Source organism: Pristis pectinata, chromosome 5 (genome assembly GCF_009764475.1).
Source record: "Pristis pectinata isolate sPriPec2 chromosome 5, sPriPec2.1.pri, whole genome shotgun sequence".
In the NCBI taxonomy this organism is placed as follows: Eukaryota; Metazoa; Chordata; class Chondrichthyes; order Rhinopristiformes; family Pristidae; genus Pristis; species Pristis pectinata.
The window spans coordinates 6,740,904-6,761,572 of record NC_067409.1 but is presented as its reverse complement, the minus strand read 5'-3'; the positions used below and the strand labels follow the sequence as shown (position 1 = coordinate 6,761,572).

Here is a 20,669-nt window from a genome sequence, read left to right as displayed (position 1 = left end):
TTGATGGGCCGAAGGACCTGTTTCCATGCTGTCTGACTATATGACTCAGTGAAAAGTCAGCTGAAGGCTTAGTGATTGTATATTGGTGCCGTTGAGTTATTATTTAAGACTGGTACAGTGGTAGGAGTTCATGTATTTCAACAATGAACTGACAGTGAAAAGAAAGGAAAGTACCTTTTGGAAACTTACGTCCATCAGATACAGCCTTGTTATCACACGACCTTCTCAGAGTAATTAGGGATTGGTAATAAATGAGGTCCTGCCAGTAAGGCTAACAACACAAGCAGGACTGGAGGTGACAAAAATAAGGACAGAGGGAACTGAGGTACCAGGAGCCAATGTGGTGATGACTGAGTTCTCTCCACTACATTGAGTTCCTCTGATGGCTCAGTGCTTAAATCCTAATGTCAGTATCTTGGATTTGATTCTGTATATGCCAGCAGACGTCTGATATTTCACCCAACGCTTCCCTTTTTGAGCAGCGAAGCTGAACATCAACAGGGTATCGGAGAGCTGAACACATCCAATATGGCACTTTCAATATGGCATCAGTAGAAACAAAAAGTCTTACATTCATACTGAATCTTCCACAGCCTCAGGATGTTCCCAAGTCACTTCAGTATATTTTTTAAGAGTGGTCATCATTTTACTTTAGCAAAACCTACAAGCAATTTGCGCACAGACAGGAATGTTGTTCTGGCCAATAGTTATCACAACCAACTTGTTTTTAGCACTGTTGATTGTGAAATAATAGTTGACCAGAACTCAAAAGAAGTCCTCTGCTTTTCCTCAAAATAGTGTGATAGAAAGTCCTTAAAATTCACATGGAAGGACAGATTGGTTTAACTCCAACCCAAAAGATGGCAATTTTGACAGTGCAACACCCCTTTAATACCACACCGATGCAACAGCTCTAAGGTGCATGGTGGCATGGTGGTAAAATTAATAGACTTGTGGCCAGAATTCTGGATCATTGATCCACATTCTAGTAAATATGTTTTATGCATCTTTTGGAAATGGCCTCCCAAGATGCCTGCAAATTTTTCCTGCAGTGAGTCCTGGGAAAATAGGGTCAGCTGTCAACAGGTTTCATGAATGATCCTGAAAGGCATTTGCCCAGCGACATGTTATGGTGAATTCATGCTTGTACATCACAGCCTGATATCATACTAACCACAAAGGTTGCCTCCACATAAAGGTTGACTGGGTCTTCATGGTGTCTGATGTGACACTGCAGATGGTGGGCCATTTTCTCGGGTTTGCTTCCGGTAAGCAATAGTTCCAGGTCACAGTAATTATTGGCCTCTTTAAAGAATGCAGAAAAGTCCAGTCAGAATTAGTTTAAAGGCAAGTGTTAAACTAGTTAGAGACTAATGAACAATTAATGTTAATATAAACAGTGAAATTGCAAAGACAGTTAAGGCACAAGAGATCAGAGGCATGTTGGTGAACTGGATCCAAAATTGGCTGATGATATAAGATCAGATATCTTTATTAGTCACATGTACATTGAAACACACAGTGAAATGCATCTTTTGCGTGGAGTGTTCTGGGGGTAACCTGCAAGTGTTGCCACACTTCCGGTGCCAACATAGCATGCCCTCAGCTCCTAACCCGCATGTCTTTGGAATGTGGGAGGAAACCGGGGCACCCAGAGGAAATCAAAGCAGACGCAGGGAGAATGTACAAGCTCCTTACAGACAGTGGCTGGAATTGAACCCGGGTCGCTGGTGCTGTAATAGCGTTATGCTAACCGCTACACTACCGTGCCTGCCCTACACTACCATGCCTGCCCCTACACTACCGTGCCTGAGAGTATGAGGCAGAGGGTAGTGGTAGATGAGCGTTTCCCTTACTAGAAATCTGTAACAAGTGGCATACTGCACAGATCAGTGGTGGGACCTTTGTTATTTGTAATATATATATAAATGACTTGGATGATAACGTAGGTCATTAGTTACTTTGCAGATGATGCTAAAATTGGTGGAGTCACAGATAATGAAGAAGGTTGTTTAAAGATACAGCTGGACATAGAGCAACTGGAAAGCTATGCAGACTAATGACAGACAAGTGCAAGGTAATGCGATTTGGGAGGTCAGCTTTTGTTTGGATATATAGAGTAAATAACAGAGACCTTAGCACCGTTGATGTACAGAGAGACTTTGGGGTGCAAGTCCATAGCTTCCTGAGAGTGGTGACACAGGTAGATAGGGTAGTGAAAAGGGCATTTGGTATGCTTGTCTTCATAGGCCAAGGCATTGAGCCTAAGAGTTGGGACATCATGCTCAGTTGTACAAAACATTGGGTAGATCACACTTACAGTATTGTGTGCAGTACTGGTCACCACGCTACAGGAAGGATGTACTGGGAAAGATCATGGTGTTTTAATAAAGCAAATTTGTCACAGCAGTAGCACACACACATGATATTGCCCAAACAATTTATTTTAGCAATGTGGGTTCATGGACTTCAGAAAGGTCTTTAACAAAGTTCCTATGTGGGAGCCTGGTCCAAAAGTTAGGAACACATGGGATATAGGACAAATTAGCAAATTGGATCCAAATTTGGCTTGGTGATTGGAGGCAGGGAATGATGATGGGAGGGTTGCTTCTGTAATTGGAACCTGTGACCAGGGGTGCAGCACAGGGATTGGTGCAGGGTCCCTTACTGCTTGTTGCTTACATTAACAATTTGTATGAGATATGGGAAGTATGATTAGCTAGTTTATAGAAGACACACAAACATTGGTGGAGTTGTTGACAGTAAAGTGAGTGGTCATAAGTAACACAATGATATTGATCATTTGGTAAGATGGTCAGAGAAATGGCAAATGGAAATTGAGGAACAGAAGGACCTTAAGTGTAAAGACAAGTGTTGCAAGACAAGTTTTTCACTGTACCTTGGTGCAAGTGACAATAATAAACCCATACCAATACTAATACAAAGATCTCTGAAGGTGGCAGCACAGGTAGGTAAGGTGGTGAAGAAGTCATATGGATACCCGCCTTCAATAACTGGGGCAGAGGATATAACACTAGGGAGGTAATCATACAACGTTGGTGAGGCCACAGCTGGGGTACTCTATGCAGTTCTGGTCACCAGATTATGGGAAGGACATGACTACATTGGAGACGATAAGAGGAGATTTCACAAGGATGTCGCCTGGGATTGAGAGTTTCAGTTATGAGGACAGACTGGATTGGCTGGGTTTGCTTTGGGGTAGAGAAGGCTAAGGAGGCACCTGATTAAGGTGTACAGAACTATGAGGGGCTTAGAAAGGGTAACTAGTGAGAAACTATTTCTCCAGAGCAGAGGTGTCTAAAACCAGAGGGCATGGGTTTTAGTTGAGGAGTAAGAGGTTAGAGGGGATCGGGAATGGAGGGATTTAGTTTTGAGAGATTGGATAGACTCAGTTTGTTTTCCTCGGAGCAGTGAAGGCTGAGTGGGGCCTGATAGGGATATAAAAAATTATGGAGAGCAAAGATAGGGTGGATAACAAGAAACGTTTCCCCATGGCAGAGATGCCTCAGACAAGAAAGCTTAGGTTTAAGGTGAGGGGTAAGAGGTTTAGAGGGGACCTGAGGAAGAACTTTTCAACCCAGAGGGTGGTTAGATTCTAGAACACACTGCCTGAGGCAATGGTGGAGGCAGAGACTCTCACAACATTTAAGTATGTAGACGAGCACTTGAATGGCCAAGGCATAGAATGAAATGGGCCGAATGTTGGTAAATGGAATTAGTAGAGTCAGGTACTTGATGATTGGCATGGACATGAATGGTCAAAGGGACCTTTTCTGTTGTTGTAACTCTATGTTTTATTTTGAGTGTGAGCTTGAACATCATCTCAGCAGTTTGCTGTTTACATACAGTAAGTGTGGGATTAAAGCCCATATCAGTAATGTTGTCAGGAAACCATTGAATTGTCATTAAAAACTCATCTGGTCCATAATGTCTTTCAGGGAAGGAAATCTGACATCTTTACCTCTCCTGGCCTACGTGCAGGTCCAGACCCACCAATGTGGTTGATCCTTAACTGCCTTCTGAAATGGCCCAGCAACTCACTACAGTGGGGAGTTAGGGATGGACAAGAAATGCCAGTAATGTCCACAGTACATAACAAATAAACTTACAAAGAGAGGTGGCATGCACACCGAGCCAAGGTTAATGTCTCAATTAAAACAGAGCATTTCTGACAGAGCAGCACAACCCTCAGTACTGCATGATGTGTCAGTCTGGTTTATTGCTCGAGTTCTGGAGAAGGACTTGATTGAATCACTTCTGACAACAGTGACAACAATAGAATGGAACATACTTTCTTTCATTTCTTCTTTATAGAACTTTAAGAATGTTTAATCATATTCTAAAATGACAACCACATTTCTTCCAATCTTCGGGCAAACCTTTGCACCAGTCCCAATGAAGGTGGCAGGGGATAATATGACATTACCTATTGCGCCACAAGGTGGTATCACCTCCAAGATGTGAGTATCATGCACACTCTCCCACTCGAAGTAGACGGCTGATCTGCCGTTGTTCCACATCTGCGGATAAGACAATACACAGGATAACTGAATGCATTTGTGTGCTTTACTCATTTGACACCAATAGGATTGTTACAAGTCAGGACCTTCACCTACTATGTGGTTAAATTAATGGGTTACTGGCACCAATTCTCCACATGTTGAGACCCAGACTCTTAGAGTCTTAGGGGTGCACACAAACAGGCCCTTTGGCCCACCATGTCCGTGCTGACCTTTTTGCTCAGTTGTACTAATCCCATTTGCCCACATTAGGTCTATATCCTTCTATACCTTGTCTATTTGAGTGTCTGTCTAAATATCTCTTAAACATAGTGATTGTATCTGACTCCACCACCTCCTCTGGCAGCAAGTTCCAGATATCACCCACTCTTTGTGCAAAAAAACTTTCCTCTCAAATCCCCTTTAAAACTCCTTCCTCTCACCGTAAGCCTACGCCCTCTTGTTTTTGATAGCCCCAACATGGGAAAAAAGATTCTGACTATCTACCGTATCTATGCTTTTGATAATTTTATGTACCTCCATCAGGTCACTGCTCAGCCTCCTTCGCTCCAGGGAAAACAAACTCAGCCTATCCAATCTCTCCCCACAACTAAACTGCACCAATCCAGGTAACATCCTGCTAAATCTCCTCTGCACTCTCTCCAACAAAACCATATCCTTCCTATACCAAAACTGCACACAATATTCCAAGTGCAGTCCAACGAGTGTTTTGCAAAGTTGCAATGTAGCATCCCAACTTTTTATATTCTATGCCCCAAACTATGAAGGCAAACGTGCCATATGCCTTCTTCACAACTCTGTCTCCTGTGTTGCTACTTTCTGGGAACAATGGACTTGAACATGAAGGTCTCTCTGTTCACCAACATTCCCTAGTACCCTTCCATTGACTGTATATATCCTCCTCCTACTTGTCCTACTCATCTCATTTATTCATTTAGCATCACAGCTAAAGGGATAGTGGCATTGAGACCAAAGCTCAGCCTTGATCTCATTGACTGACGGAGCAGGCTCAAGGGACCATGTGGTCTGGCCCTGCTGCTATTTCTTATGTTCATGATCTTAAAGAAAGTCCCTCACCTACCTGGAGTAAACATCTTTGTCCTATTCATTCTAACCTGATAATTATAAGTTCTCTGTTCTGCTATCTAGAACACAAGAAAATAGGAGCAAGAGTAAGCCACCAGGTAACACTCCATAGAACCACAGAACAGTACAGCACAATACAGGCTCTTCAGCTCACCATGTTGTGCTGACCTTTAAACCACGCCCAAGTCTATCTAACCCCTTCCTCCCACATATCCCCCTATTTTAAATTCCTTCATATGCTTATCTAACAATCTCTTGAACTTGACCAACGTATCGGCCTCCACCACTACCCCAGGCAGCGCATTCCATGCCCCAACCACTCTCTGGGTAAAAAACCTCCTCTGATATCTCCCTTGAACTTCCCACCCATTACTTTAAAGCCATGCCCTCTTGTATTGAGCATTGGTGCCCTGGGAAAGAGGCGCTGGCTGTCTACTCTGTCTATTCCTCTTAATATTTTGTACACCTCTATCATGTCTCCTCTCATCCTCCTTCTCTCCAAAGAGTAAAGCCCTAGTTCCCTTAGTCTCTCCTCATAATCCATACTCTCCAATCCAGGCAGCAACCTGGTAAATCTCCTCTGCACCCTTTCCAACGCTTCCACATCCTTCCTATAATGAGGCGACCAGAACTGGACACAGTATTCCAAGTGTGGCCTAACCTGAGTTTTGTAGAGCTGCATCATTACCTCGTAGCTCTTAAGCTCGATCCCATGACTAATGAAAGCTAACATCCCATAGGCTTTCTTAACTACCCTATCCATCTGTGAGGCAACTTTCAGGGATCAGTGGATATGGACCCCGAGATCCCGCTGCTCCTCCACACTACCCAGAATTCAATATGATCATGGATGATCTACACTGGTCTCAACTCCCCCTCTGTGCCAACTCCCCATAGCCCTCAATTCCTCAATCTTTCAAACATCTATCTCAACCTCAAATATATCTAATCATCTGGCCTCCACGTCTCTCTGGGGCAGGGAAGTCCAAATATTCACTACAGAGAAGAAATTTCTACACACCTTATTTTTGTTTTAAGTCTTGTAACTTTTTTCCTTTCTCTTTATTCTTTAAAACATAGATACCAGAACAGTGCACAGTTTTCCAAAGTGAAAATAAAACAAAAACTGCAGATGCTGGAAATCTAAAATAAAGACAGAAATTGCTGGAAATACTCAGCAGGTTAGGTCGTATCTGTTGGAAGAGAAACAGAGTTAATGTATCAGGTCGAAACTTCTTCAACCTGAAACATTAACTCTGCTGATCTCCCCACAGATGCGGCCTGATCTGCCGAGTATTTCCAGCATCTTCTCTTTTTATTTTATCACAGATTTGCAAACATGGTTCTGCTAGGGTTGGAAACAAGTTTCGTAAAACTCCTTTACTCTTCAGTTATATCCCATGAAAAATTAGCCCCTATGCTTGGATTGGCTTTATCAACGCATGAACCAAGGAATTGATTGTGGACTTCAGGAAGGGGAAGTCAGGAGAACACACACCAGTCCTCATTGAGGGGTCAGCGGTGGAAAGGGTGAGCAGCTTCAAGTTGCTGGGTGTCAACATCTCAGAGGATCTGTCCTGGGCCAACACATAGATGCAATCATGAAGAAGGCACGCCAGTGCCTCCATTTCATTAGGAGTTTGAGGAGATTTAGTATGTCACCAAAGATTCTTGCAAATTTCTATAGATGTTCAGTGGAGAGCAATCTGACTAGTTGCATCACTGCCTGGTATGGGCGACTCCAATGCACAGGGTCGAAAGAGACTGCAGAGGGTTGTAGACGCAGCCAGTTCCATCACAAGCACAATCCTCCCGGCTCAAGAAGGCAGCATCCATCACTAAGGACCCTCACCATCCGGGACATGCCCTCTTCTCATTACTATCATCAGGGAGGTGGTACAGGAGCCTGAAGACCCACAACTCAATGTTTTGGGAACAGTTTCTTCCCCTCTGCCATCAAATTTCTGAACGGTCCATGAACCCATGAACTCTACCTCGTTATTCCTCCTTTACACTATTTTATTTATTTTATTGGTACTGTACTGTTGCCGCAAAACAACAAATTTCACAATGTATGTCAGTGATAATAAACCTGATTCTGATTCTGATTAAGTTTAATTCCATACCTGAAAATACCTTTTCAAAGTCGTGTTCATGTAGTTCTCACCCGGGATGAGAATGGCATAAGGTTTCAGCAGGACCTGGAATGGGTCAGTGGAACCTTTAACCTCGATCTCCATTGCTATGATATCACTGACAGATGAGGAAACGACTTTTAGGGATCTTTCTAAGCTATTTTTCCTGAAATTTAAAAAGAAAAGTGAGGATTTAGTTTGTATCAAGGGTATTTTCTGTGAGAATTTTATTTTATTTTACATAGAAAACATTGAAAGTAGGAGTAGGTGTTGGCCTTTTTGCCCTTTCAGCCTTCTCCACCATTCAATAACCAGATTCAGTACTCTGTTCCTGCTTTCTCCTCATATCATTTTATCCCTCTAGTCCTGAGATAATATCTAACTCCTTTTTGAAGATATTTAACAATATGGATTCAAATGCTCTGTGACAGAGAACTCCAAGGATTCGTCAGTCTTTGGGAGAAGCAATTTCTTTTCATCTCAGTCTTAAGTGGCTTACCCCTTTTCCATAGGGGTAAGCCAACCCAACATGTGAATCTGTTGTCTGTTTGGGTTTATCCAAGGAAGAACTGGTGGCAGAGAGAAGGGTTCTACAAGGTGTAGTCCTGAGAAAATGCTAGCGGGCTCTCTTGCAAGCAATACAGTCTATAACTGCTTAGTGGGTGAGACTAGAACTAGGGGACATAGCCTCAAGATTCGGGGGAGTAGATTTGGGACAGAGATGAGGAGAAACTGCTTTTCCCAGAGTGTAGTAAATCTGTGGAATTCTCTGCTCAGGGAAGAGAATTCCTCATTTCCTCATAATACCTCATTAGTACCTCATTAAATATATTTAAGGCACAGTTAGATAGATTTTTGCTAGTAGGGGAATTAAAGGTTGTGGGGAAAAGGCAGGTAGGTAGAGTTGAGTCCACGGCCAGATCAGCCATGATCTTATTGAATGGCAGAGAAGGCTCGATGGGCCAGATAGCTGACTCCTGCTCACGTTCTTATGTAGAAGGTATGAGGAATGGAGAGGCAGGGGATGGATTGAGGCATAAACCATTGGGGGCAAAGGGTGCTAAATTCCCCTCAGAGGGTATTTGGTGTTCTGGATTCCCTTCTCAGGGATCCCAACTGAAGGCTTTTTAACAAGATTCTAACAGCTTTCATGGTCATTTTTTAAAAATCTGGCTTTGTTTTGAGGAAAGAGGCTTACAGCCAGCAGGATGAGAGGAGACTGATAGCCCATGACATTGCATAGGAGCCTGATGCTCAAATGGTGGCAATATCAAAGGTTTCTGAACTTTCATGAATCTAGCAGCAGATGTCATAGAGATCATAGAAGTCATAGAGTTACACAGCACGGAAACAGGCCATTCAGCCCAGTTGGTCTATGCCGACCAAGATACCCCATCCAAGCTGGTCCCATTTGCCAGCATTTGGCCCATAACCTTCTAAACCTTTCCTGTCCAGGATCAATGTGGGTGTCCAACCAGGAGGTTGGACAAACTAGGGTTGTTTTCTCTGGAGCGGCGGAGGCTGAGGGAAGACCTGATAGAAGTCATAGATAGGGTAGACAGCTGGTATCTTTTCCCCAGAGTTGAAATGTCTAATACTAGAGGTGAGGGGGGAAAGTTCAAAGGAGATGGGCAGGGCAGGTTTTTTAGACAGATAGTAGTAGGTGTCTGGAATGCACTGCCAGGGGTGGTGGTGGAGTCAAGAACAACAGAGGCATTAAAGAAGCTCTGAGATAGGAACATGAATATGCAGGGATTGGAGGGATATGGACCATGTTCAGGCAGAAGGGATTAGGTGTCATTTGCTTAGATCAGTACAATATCGTGGGCCGGAGGGCTTGTTCCTGTGATGTACTGTTCTATGTTCTATGATGCTGCTGTTGCCAGGCCCCCTGATGTGCCACTAGCCTTCAGTCTCGGCAGGGCTCTGGTCTAACGCTAATAGCCCATCCCTCCTGGCCACTTCTTCCTTGGGGAGCCCATTGTCTGGATACAACACTTATAAACGTCTGGCTGAAATTCGTTCCATTTATGCTCCCATTGCACTACTTCAGCACCTCTCTGGAGGGTGGGTGGCAGGAGTTGCACGTGGAGCATGCCAGCAATAGATGCAGCTCAGCAATGCCAAGATAAGATTAAGATCTTAATCTTAAGGGCTGTCAGGGTGGCCGAGTGGTCTATGGCGCCAAAGGAATGAAATTGCTTCCAGAGGAACAGGAGTGTTCTGGTCTGCAAATGGGGGCTTTGGTGTGAATCCCACTTCTGACATCAGCTGATATTGGGGCAGGCACGGCAGTGTAGCGGTTAGCATAACATTATTACAGCACCAGCAACCCGGGTTCAATTCCGGCCACTGTCTGTAAGGAGTTTGTACGTTCTCCCCGTGTCTGCCTGGGTTTCCTCTGGGTGCTCCGGTTTCCTCCCACATTCCAAAGATGTATGGGTTAGGAAGTTGTGGGCGTGCTATGTTGGCGCCAGAAGCATAGCGACACTTGCGGGCTGCTCTCAGAACACTCTACGCAAAATGATGCATTTCACTGTGTGTTTTGATGTACATGTGACTAATAAAGATAACGAGGGAACAAAAGGCTCTCCTAACCATCCATTGTTATCAACTTTTCTAAAACCTTTAGACAGTGTGGCCCAGGATATTGGAAGTGGACTTCAGTATGGGAAACATCTGTTTGGATAGTCCAACATGTCTGCAGTTCTAGGACATTTTTTTCATTGTGTGGTGAGTTTTTCCAAGTTAGGGCACCTGGATTCTCCTCTCGAGACCATGTCAGCACTTACACGCACATGAGCTACCATGCAACCTTTTCAAACTCAGGGTATCAACATTATTCTTTATTCATTTCTCCCTTATTTGTTTCTTATGAAATGCTGAGCCCCAGAACACCCTCTTGACTTCAGGTCCAAAAGGTTGAAGCTCACCTTGCCAGCCAGTGTGAGTGCTGGGAGGAGTGCTACATCAACGGTGCTTAGGTTGAGAGGGTTGAGAGCTTCAAGTTCCTGGGAGTGAACATCACCAACAGCCTGTCCTGGTCAAATCACGTAGATGCCACGGCCGAGAATGCTCACCAGCATCTCTCCTTCCTCAGGAGGCTAAAGAAATTCGGTTTGTCCCCTTTGACTCTCACTAACTTTTATCAATGCACCATAGAAAGCATTCTATCTGGATGCATCACGGCTTGGTACAGCAAATGCTCTGCCCAGGACTGCAAGAAACTGCAGAGAGTTGTGGACACAGCCCAGCGCATCACGGACACCAGCCTCCCCTCCTTGGACACTGTCTTTACCTCTCGCTGCCTTGGTGAAGCAGCCAGCATAATCAAAGACCCCACCTACCTGGTCATTCTCTCTTCTCTCCTCTTCTGTCAGGTAGAAGATACAGGAGCCTGAGGGCATGTACCACCAGACTTAAGGACAGCTTCTACCCCACTGTGATAAGACTATTGAACGGTTCCCTTATACGATGAGATGGAGTCTAATCTCACGATCTACCTTGTTGTGACATTGCACCTTATTGCACTGCACTTTCTCTGTAGCTGTGACACTTTACTCTGTACTGTTATTGTTTTTACCTGTACTACTTCAATGCACTCTGTACTAACCCAATGTAACTGCACTGTGTAATGGATTGACCTGTACGATCGGTATGCAAGACAAGTTTTTCACTGTACCTCAGTACAAGTGACAATAATAAACCAATACGAATACCTTGGAAATAATTTACCTACTACCGGCGATACATTCATTGGCATTTGAAGGTTCAGGAATGTCACGCAGGAGAAGGTAAAACACACTGTGATACTCCTTCAGCTGTGAAACGAAATAAGACCACTCAAAACAGAGATTGAATAGAAGACATAAGCATCTTTCAGTGCTGTAAACTGAGAGGACAGTTCAACATTACTACTTCAGACTATCTTTCAAAAATATTTCTGAGCCTGTATTATTTATCTTGTCAAATACTAGAGGGTTTAGCTTTAAGGTGAGATGGGGAAAGTTTAAATAAGATTTACAAGGCAAGTTTATTTTACACAGAGAGTGGTAGGTGCTCTAAATGGAGTGATGGTGGAAGCAGATACAATGGTAACATTTAAGAGGCATTTAGACAGGCACATGGACAAGCAGGGAATGGAGGGATATAGACCATATGCAGGTGGAAGTACAGTTAAATTAGCATCATGGTCAGCACAGACATGGTGGGCTGAAGGGCCTGTTCCTTTGCTGTAGTGTTTAATGTTCTAATTCTCAGTTTGACACCTCATGTGAAAGATGGCACTGTCTGGAGTGTCCATCTGGATTATGAACTAACTCTTGAGCTGTGACCTTCTGCCTCGATGGGGAAAGTGCTGATGACATTGGGAAAGCAATACGGTTGGTGGAATGGAAGGATGGTGTAACAAATTGAAAGAGACCTCATCCAAACCAATGGTAAGAGCTGGAAACCAGGGAAGAACAGATAATGGGCAGGACACGTGGACCTTCCTTATTGACATGAGCAGAAATCAATAAATGATCTGCTTAATCATGGGATAGGTTTGTAGCATCTTCCAGCACATAAGCAGGCTGTTCTGCCCATCATGCTTGTGCTAACACTTTGAAAGAACTATCCAATTAGTTCCAGGGTCCTGTTCTTTCCCATGATCCACAACGTATTTTATTTTCAAGTGTATTTCCAGTTCCTGGAGTCATAATGTCATGCAGCACAGAAACAGGCCCTTTGGCCAGCCATGTTCAGGCTGATCATCAAGTAACCATCGATACGAATCCCATTTACCAGCACTTGGACCGTAGCCTACTATGCCGAGGCAATTCATTAAATCCTATTGAATCTGTTCACCCAACCCCTTTGGGCACTGTATTTTAGATCATCACAATGTTAGAGGTTTTGAGTTAAAGGAGTCAGACAGACTCAGATACCTGTTGCTCTCATGTATTACTGTTGCAGAATAAAACACCCTGAAACATGATTGCCATCATTTTCTCAGTGGTGTTTCCAATCTCTCCAGGCTAACTTTGAGGGAAAACCACAGTTACCAGGAAAATGTTGGCAAGGCAAGGCTACTATAGACAACAATTCGCAAATCTTGCATCCACAGGCGAACACTTCTCACCTCTTGCGGGAAATAAGTGATGACGAACTCGTGGTCCTGGTGAGGTTCCATGACCCCATTCTCTGGGCAGATGTGAAAGGCTGATTTTAGATCTCGCTCGTAATCCAGGTTAGTGTGTTCAATAGACTCTCCGGGAATAGCGCACACCAGATTTGGTTTAAGTATTTGCCAACAAAAGGGAAGATCCACGTGCCTGCAAACGAGGGCAGATTACAGGATCTACAAACTCTTTATGTAAGTAAACAGAACTCCTTTTGTTGCTGTTAGATGATTTAGTAAAACCTAATAACCTGATCTGAAACAAATCCCAAGGCAACCACCCCAGAATGCCCACCTATACCTGGCAATGTATGCAAGTTTAAAAGTACTCCTCTCCATTTAAACAATGCCTGGTTTCTGTTTGCCAGTGTGTCAGGTTTTTTATGTGCAAGCTTAGAGTGGATCAGTGGGCAGGTTTTACAGTACAGGAGGCTATTCAGCCCTTTGTGTGACTAGTGATCTGGCATATGTAACCCCACACCCACAACACTGAGGCTGACACGAGCAATCCACTGATGTGCACCAGACACTCTTACTAACACCATGGGAATAACTTCAGAAGGATTGCAGTGGTTTAAGAAAGCAGTTCACCACCTGCTTCTCAAGAACAATTATGCGTGGGTATTAGATAGCGACATTTTATTCTGTTATCCTATTTCCTTAGAAGGATACCATTCAGCCCATCGAGTCTATGCCAGCTCTCAGCAAACCCATCAATCCCGCCCCCCTTTATTTCTCTATAACCTATTCTCTCCTGTATTACCATCAACTCCCGCTGATTCTCCTTCCACCCACTTAGTATACTCGAGTTAATTTACGCTCACTGATTGGCCCACCAACTAGTATGTCATTGGGAAGTCACAGCGAGAACATGGTCACGGCGAGAACATGGTCACACTGAGAACGTGGTCACGGGGAGAACATGGTCACGGGGAGAAAGTGGTCATGGGGAGAACGTGGTCATGGGGAGAACGTGGTCACAGGGAGAAGGTGTAAGCCCCACACAGAGAGCACCGGAGGTCAGGATTGAAGCCGGGTCTCTGGAGCTGTGAGACAGCTGTGCCACTGTACCAGTGATGTCTATGTGTCAACATTGGATAAAAAGGCAGTCGTTCAAAAATGGATAGTGAGTGAGCTTAGTCTAGCTTCCTCGACATAACAATGTGTCCCAGTGCTATTTTCTCATCAGCATAAAGACATGCTCTTCATCTACCTCATCAGTTTTCCACCAGGCGAGTAGCCTGAAACATTAACTGTTTCTATCTCAACAGATGCTGCTCAGTATTCCCTTGTTTACTCCCTTTTGCAAATTTGTTTTTTCCCAGTACCAGTTCAAAGGGTGCAGAGACTCAACAACTGACATCACTCTACAACTCTTTATCAGTGGAGTCAAACCATGATGTGATAAGGACCAAATCTTCTTGTGGCTAAGGGATAGATATTGCCCAGGACACCAGGGATAATTTTCCAGCTGTTTCACAACATAGAAGGATGCAGTCCTAATGTGGGCAAATGGGAGTAGTGTAGAAGGGCAAAAAGGTCAGCATTGACATGATGGGCCAAAGGGCCTGTTTCCATGACGTGTGACTCTATAACTTTATAACATTATAGGACATTTTACATCCACCTGTGAGAGCAGGCACGGACCTCAGTTTAACAGTTGACACCTCTTTGATCAGTACTGCCTTGCGACGTCAGCTAAAATTTTCTGTTCAAGTCTCTGGTGTGGGAGTTGAGCTATAATATTCTTACTTGGAGCTGTAAGTGTAATTAACTGAGCCAAACTGACGCTAGATTTACACCAGTTTCCCAACCAATTTGGCTGATGGGCACATCCAAACCTCCCACCAATTATGTATAGGCACTAGAATACAATAGCCCAAATGCATGTGCAAACATAAAGAAGTGACTTAACAGATTGCTGCCTCCTCCCATGGAATGTATCCACAGAAACTTGCACATAACAATGTCGTGCTAAAATATTAGTATGCACTTAATTGAGATATGCCCACTGAGACCGGCAGGGTTTCATTTGCACAGCTCTGCCACCATTTCTCTGAGTCTCCTGCCTTTGTTGCCCTTTGTACACTCCTTTTAGTATGAACTCATTTCTCATTTTCAGCTCCTCAGGCCTGTTTCACTATTTAACAAGATCATACCCAATCTGACTATAACTTCAACTCTCCATTCCCATCCACCCCATTAATCTTTCACCATCTTGCTTATCATCTCATGATTCATAGAGTTGTACAGCACAGAAATGGGCTCTTCAGCCCAACTCGTCCATGCCGACTAAGGTGCCTATCTATGCTAATCCCATTTGCCTGTGTTTGGCCCATCTCTCACTAAACCTTTTCCTATCCATGTACCTGTCTAAATGCTTTTTAAATGTTGTAATTTACCCGCCTCAACCACTTCCTCTGGCAGCTCATTCTATATACCCACCACCCTCTGTGTGAAAAACTTGCCTATCAGGTCTCCTTTAAATCTTTCCCCTCTCACCTTAAACCTATGATCTCTAGTTTTAGACTCCCCTACCCTGGGAAAAATATTGTAACTTTCTATCCTTTCTATGACCCTCATGATTTTATAGACTCCTATAAGGTCATCCCTCAGCCTCGTTCACTGCAAGGAAAGCAGTCCCAGCCTATCCAATCTCTCCTTATGTCAAGCCTTCCAACCTTCCTATCTACTTTGCCTCAAAGAAATTCAAAAACTGTTTCCACTACACTTTGAGGAAGAGATTTCCAAAAAATCACGACCCTCTGAGAGGAAAAAAAATCACCGAATCACCTAATTTATGTCTTAAATGGGCAACCCCTTGTTTTTAAACAGTGACCCCTATTTCTAAATGCTTCCATTAGAGCAAATATCTTCTCCAATTCTATGATTTTAAACACTGTTTATAAACAAGGGGTTGCCCATTTAAGACAGAAATTTGGTGATTAGGTGATTTTTTTTCCTCTCAGAGGGTCATGACTCATTGGAAATCTCTCCAATTCTACCCTGTCAAAACTAGGATCTTTTCTGTTTCTGTCAAGCCCTCCTCTCACCCATGTAAACTCCAGAAGATATAAACCTAGCCTCAAGCTGGTGTTGCATGGCTGCATTGGTCTGTAAATGAGCGACCTTGATGGGCACATCTCAGGAGTGACCACAAACAATTGAGATCATTTGTTGTGGGTCAATTGACATTTAAATTTCTTTGGAATAATTCAAGGCCAATATACCACCAGCCTCTGCCTCACTCCTCCCTCTCACACCTATATACTGGCTATCTTCCCTCTGTACTCTCAATCCTGATGCAGGGTCTTGACCGAAATGGTGACCATCCCTTTGCCTCCACAGATGCTGCTTGACCCACTGAGTTTTCCAGCAGCTTTTTTTTTGCTCCAGATTCCAGTATCTGCCATCTCTTGTGTCTCCAATTTCTCTCGTTGCTTCAAGCAAGAAGTCTCCAATACCTAACCGTTGCACATTAGGAAAAACTGTTGTACTTACGTAGCATTGCAGAGGGTGAGCACCTTTTGAGAATAAACATATGGGTTTGTTGCTTCAAAGCGAACAAAATGATCCGCTGTTACGTCTCTGCATTCTCCTAGGGCAGCTGTGCCTTCCCCACCACTGATAGAGATGAAATGCAAAGCAACCTGCTGGCCAGTGCCTGTGGTAGCAAAGGAAATTAATCAGATGCGTGCTTGATCCAGCCAACTGCTCATGCTCATTGTGTTTCTCGTGGCAACACTTTCTGTGGCCCTGTGGGTCTAATCGAATTGGAGGTCTCACTGCCTCATCCTCTGAGGTCCAATGGTCACGTTTGGAGACTGCAGTTCAGGTGATTGTTCCTGAGGCCATGCTCCAGAATGTTTTGGCCCCTTGACAACTACTACCTGGAGGTCTTCAAAGAGTTTTTAAATGTCTCTGAAGATCTTCAAATGGATTAATAATAAAAATTAAGAGAAATATAAAAAGACTAAATGCACTCACTTGTTTTCCCAGAGTTGGGAAATCAAGAACTGGAGGACATAGGTTTAAGGTGAGAGATGGGAGATTTAATAGGAAACTGAGGGGCAACCTTTTTCATCCAGAGAGTGGTCGGTATTTGGAATGAGCTGCCAGAGGAAGTGGTTGAGGCAGGTACATTAACAACATTTAAAAGACACTTGGACAGGTACACAGTTTAGAGGAATATGAGCCAAACGCTGGAAAATGGGACTAGCTCAGATGAGAATCTTGGTCGGCATGGACACTTTGGGCTAACGAGCTGGTTTCCATGCTGTATGACTCTATGACTAAAAAACATTTTTGTGTTAGAAATCAATTAAAAATACTAAATAAATAAAATAAAATAAATACCGGCACATACCATCAACTTGGTTACTCCGTGCAAATGAATGGGATTGCACTACCTATGTCAGCCATCTGTAAAGCTGAAGGATTGGATACCACAGGCCTACAGCTCACTCCTGACTTCCTTGTTGCAACGTACAGATGTGGAAGCCAGGTACAAGTTGACCCACATACTCACCATAGAACAGTACAGCACAGGGACAGGCCCTTCGGCCCACAATGTCTGTGCCAACCATGGTGCCAAATGAAAGTAAACCTATCTGCCTGCACATGAACCATATCTTTCTATTCCCTGCATAAATGTCTCTTAAATGCCACTATTGTGTCTGCTTCTACCATCTCCCCTGGCAGCATGTTCCAGGTATGTACCACTCTCTATGTAAAATCTACCCTGCACATCTCCTTTAACTTTCCCCTTCTCACCTTAAAGCTACGTCCTCTAGTAGTTGACATTTCTACCCTGAGAAAAAGATTGTGAATATTTACCCTATCGATCCCTCTCATAATTTTATTAACCTCTATCAGGTCTCCCCTCAGTCTCAGAAGCTCCAGAGAAAACAATCAAAGTTTGACCAACCTCTCCTTACAGTTAACACAACACAACTGAATGATCTTGTTGATCAGTTTTGCCAATTAAGAATAAGGAACAATGCAGCGCAGGAACAGGCCCTTCGGCCCGTGATGTCAGTGTCGACCATGATGCCAACTTAAACTAATCCCATCTGCCTGCATATGGTCGATATCCTTCCGTCCCCTGCCTGTTCATGTGCTGGTCTAAATGCCTCTTAAACATTGCTATTCTACCTGTTTCCACCTCCTGCCCTGACAGTGCAATCTCATTCATTTGAACGAAGTAACTGAGTTGATGGTCTCACTCTCCTCCATGTCCTTCTCCACGGTGAATACCAATGAAAGCACTCGTTTAGTATCTCGCCCACTTTCTCCAGCTTCAGGCATATATTCCCTCAGTCCTTGAATGGTCCTACCTTCTCCCTAGCTACCCTCTTGTTATTGGTGTATGTATAAAATGCCTTGGGATTCTCCTTAATCCTGCTCGCATTTTGTGGCACATTTTAACCCTCCTGATTCCTTGTTTAAGTTCTTTCCGGCTTCCATTATATTCATCATTTCTCAAGGTTAGGTGGCATTCTCTACAGAATTGCCAGCTATGGATCGACATGATCTGAGCCAATACCTGTTGTTGTGTCACAACTGACCAAGGCAAACAATTCACTTCCATCCCTTGCCTGGTCCAACTTTTCAACAGTATGGGACCTCAGGTTGATTGCAAAAGTTGTGGATGAACAAACTGTACAAACCACAGGTTAAGATTTTTCTCCCTCTCCCCTGAGGGTATAAGTGCATACCAGGATATGGTTCCACAGATTCATTCCAGGCATTGATTACTCACTGCACAGAGAAAACTAACCAACATTTCCAATTAAATATCTACAATGTAACCCATTCTTCTGTAAACCACGTCCAATCTAACACAACCTTTAGTGGACCACATGAAGTCCATCCCATTCTTCCACTGACTCTTTACAATCTAATCCATTCATCCATACATCATACAATTTAACCTTCTCCTCCATGGAATGTATATAATCCAGCCCACATAGAAACTTCCTTTTATTCCTTTTCAGGGTACTAGCACTTCAACAGTTTTAACATATATTGCTCATGACTGTGTGGCCAGATTCTACTCTAAGTCTGTCCACAAGTTTGCAGATGAACCAGTAATAAACCAATACCAATACCGCTGTAGTGGGCCATATGTCAAGTAACAATGTCAGAGTACAAGAAGGAGATAGAGAGCTTAGTGACATGGTGTCATGACAACAACCTTTCCGTCAATGTCAGCAAAACAAAAGAGCTGGACACTGACCACAGGAAGGAGGGCGGTGCACACACACCTGTTTATATCAATGGCACTGAGGTCAAGAGGGTTGAGAGATTCAAGTTCCTCAGAGTGAACATCACCAATAGCCTGTCCTGGTCCAACCATGTAGACACCAAGGCCAAGAAAGCTCAACAGCGCCTCTACTTCCTTAGGAGGCTAAAGAAATTTGGTTTGTCCCCTTTGACACTCACCACCTTTTATTGATGCACCATAGAAAGCATCCTATCTGGATGCATCACGACTTGGTATGGCAACTGCTCTGCCCGGGACCACAAGAAACTGCAGAGAGTTGTGGACACAGCTCAGCACATCATGGAAACCAGCCTCCCCTGCATGGACTCTGTCTACACTTCTCACTGCCTTGGTAAAGCAGCCAACATAATCAAAGACCCCACCCACCTTGGACATTATTTCATTTCCCCCCTTCCATCGGGCAGAAAATACAAAAGACTGAAAACACGTACCACCAGACTCAAGGACAGCTTCTACTCCAATGTTATAAGACTATTGAACGGCTCCCTATATGATAAGGATGGACTCTTGACCTCACAATCTACCTTGTTATGGCCTTGCATCTTATTGTCTGCCTGCACTTTCTCTGTAGCTGTTACACTTTATTCTGCATTCTGTTATTGTTTTCCCCTTGTACTACCTCAATGCCCTGATGTGATGAAATGATCTGTTTGGATGGTATGCAAAACAAAGTTTTTCACCGTACCTCAGTACATGTGACAAAAATAAACCAATTTACCATCTATAATTGTCCTTCCATAGACTGCATACATTTTAACTAACTCTCACAACAAACAATACAATCGCAGTCAACCTTTCCGTAGATCTTGCAAAACCGAGGTGATGCTGAATGGCCCTACTTAGATTAAATGGTAATGCTGGCACACCAAAAAATAAAGTACCCTTTATTCTGCAGTAAAATGTTATTGATCACAAACTCTTCATTTGCTTACCTGTTAGTACAAAGTCTTTCACTTGGCAGTTGTCACAAACCATGGTAAGAGTTTGGGAGAAGGTTTCTGCAGCAGATGGAAGGAAAGCAACCTACAAATTTAAAAATGGTCAATAAATCATCATTTTCAAACATCCAGAAATTTAAACATCAGTCCTTCAAACAAGTGTCCAGAAATTTCAAAATGTATTCAAACAAATTTAACACCAAGGCTCATGACGCAACATCAAAACAGGTGATAAAGCTTGGCCAACAAAGTAGCAACTTTATGAGGGAAGTCATTCCAGAGCTTAGTGCTAAAGAACTGAAGACACAGTTGCCAATGCAGTGACGAAAATTAGGGATGGGTAAGACAAGAAAAGTGAAGAAACCAGAGGTTGGAAGTTATAGGGGTAGAATTGGGTGGCACAACACCACAAATGGATTCAAATGTGAGAAGGAGAACTCTAAAATTAAGGAACGGGCAAGTGCCACTAAAATGCCAGGCAATGACCATCTCAAACAAGAGTGTCAAACCATCCATCATTAA

General features: G+C 43.5%; 1 protein-coding gene across 1 annotated transcript in view; it reads right to left on the bottom strand.

The window, feature by feature from the left end:
- The window catches only part of dlec1 (DLEC1 cilia and flagella associated protein), a gene marked incomplete at its 3' end in the record, with an annotated part of 153,270 nt that overhangs the window by 68,658 nt on the left and 63,943 nt on the right, over positions 1 to 20,669 (bottom strand). The window contains exons 14-20 of the mRNA XM_052016127.1: positions 20,142 to 20,232; positions 16,425 to 16,587; positions 12,885 to 13,077; positions 11,502 to 11,583; positions 7,754 to 7,899; positions 4,448 to 4,541; positions 1,175 to 1,305 (exon numbers count right to left, since the gene is read on the bottom strand). Of these exons, the coding sequence (XP_051872087.1) occupies positions 1,175 to 1,305; positions 4,448 to 4,541; positions 7,754 to 7,899; positions 11,502 to 11,583; positions 12,885 to 13,077; positions 16,425 to 16,587; positions 20,142 to 20,232 (900 nt within the window). The remainder of the gene's footprint in view (positions 1 to 1,174; positions 1,306 to 4,447; positions 4,542 to 7,753; positions 7,900 to 11,501; positions 11,584 to 12,884; positions 13,078 to 16,424; positions 16,588 to 20,141; positions 20,233 to 20,669) is intronic.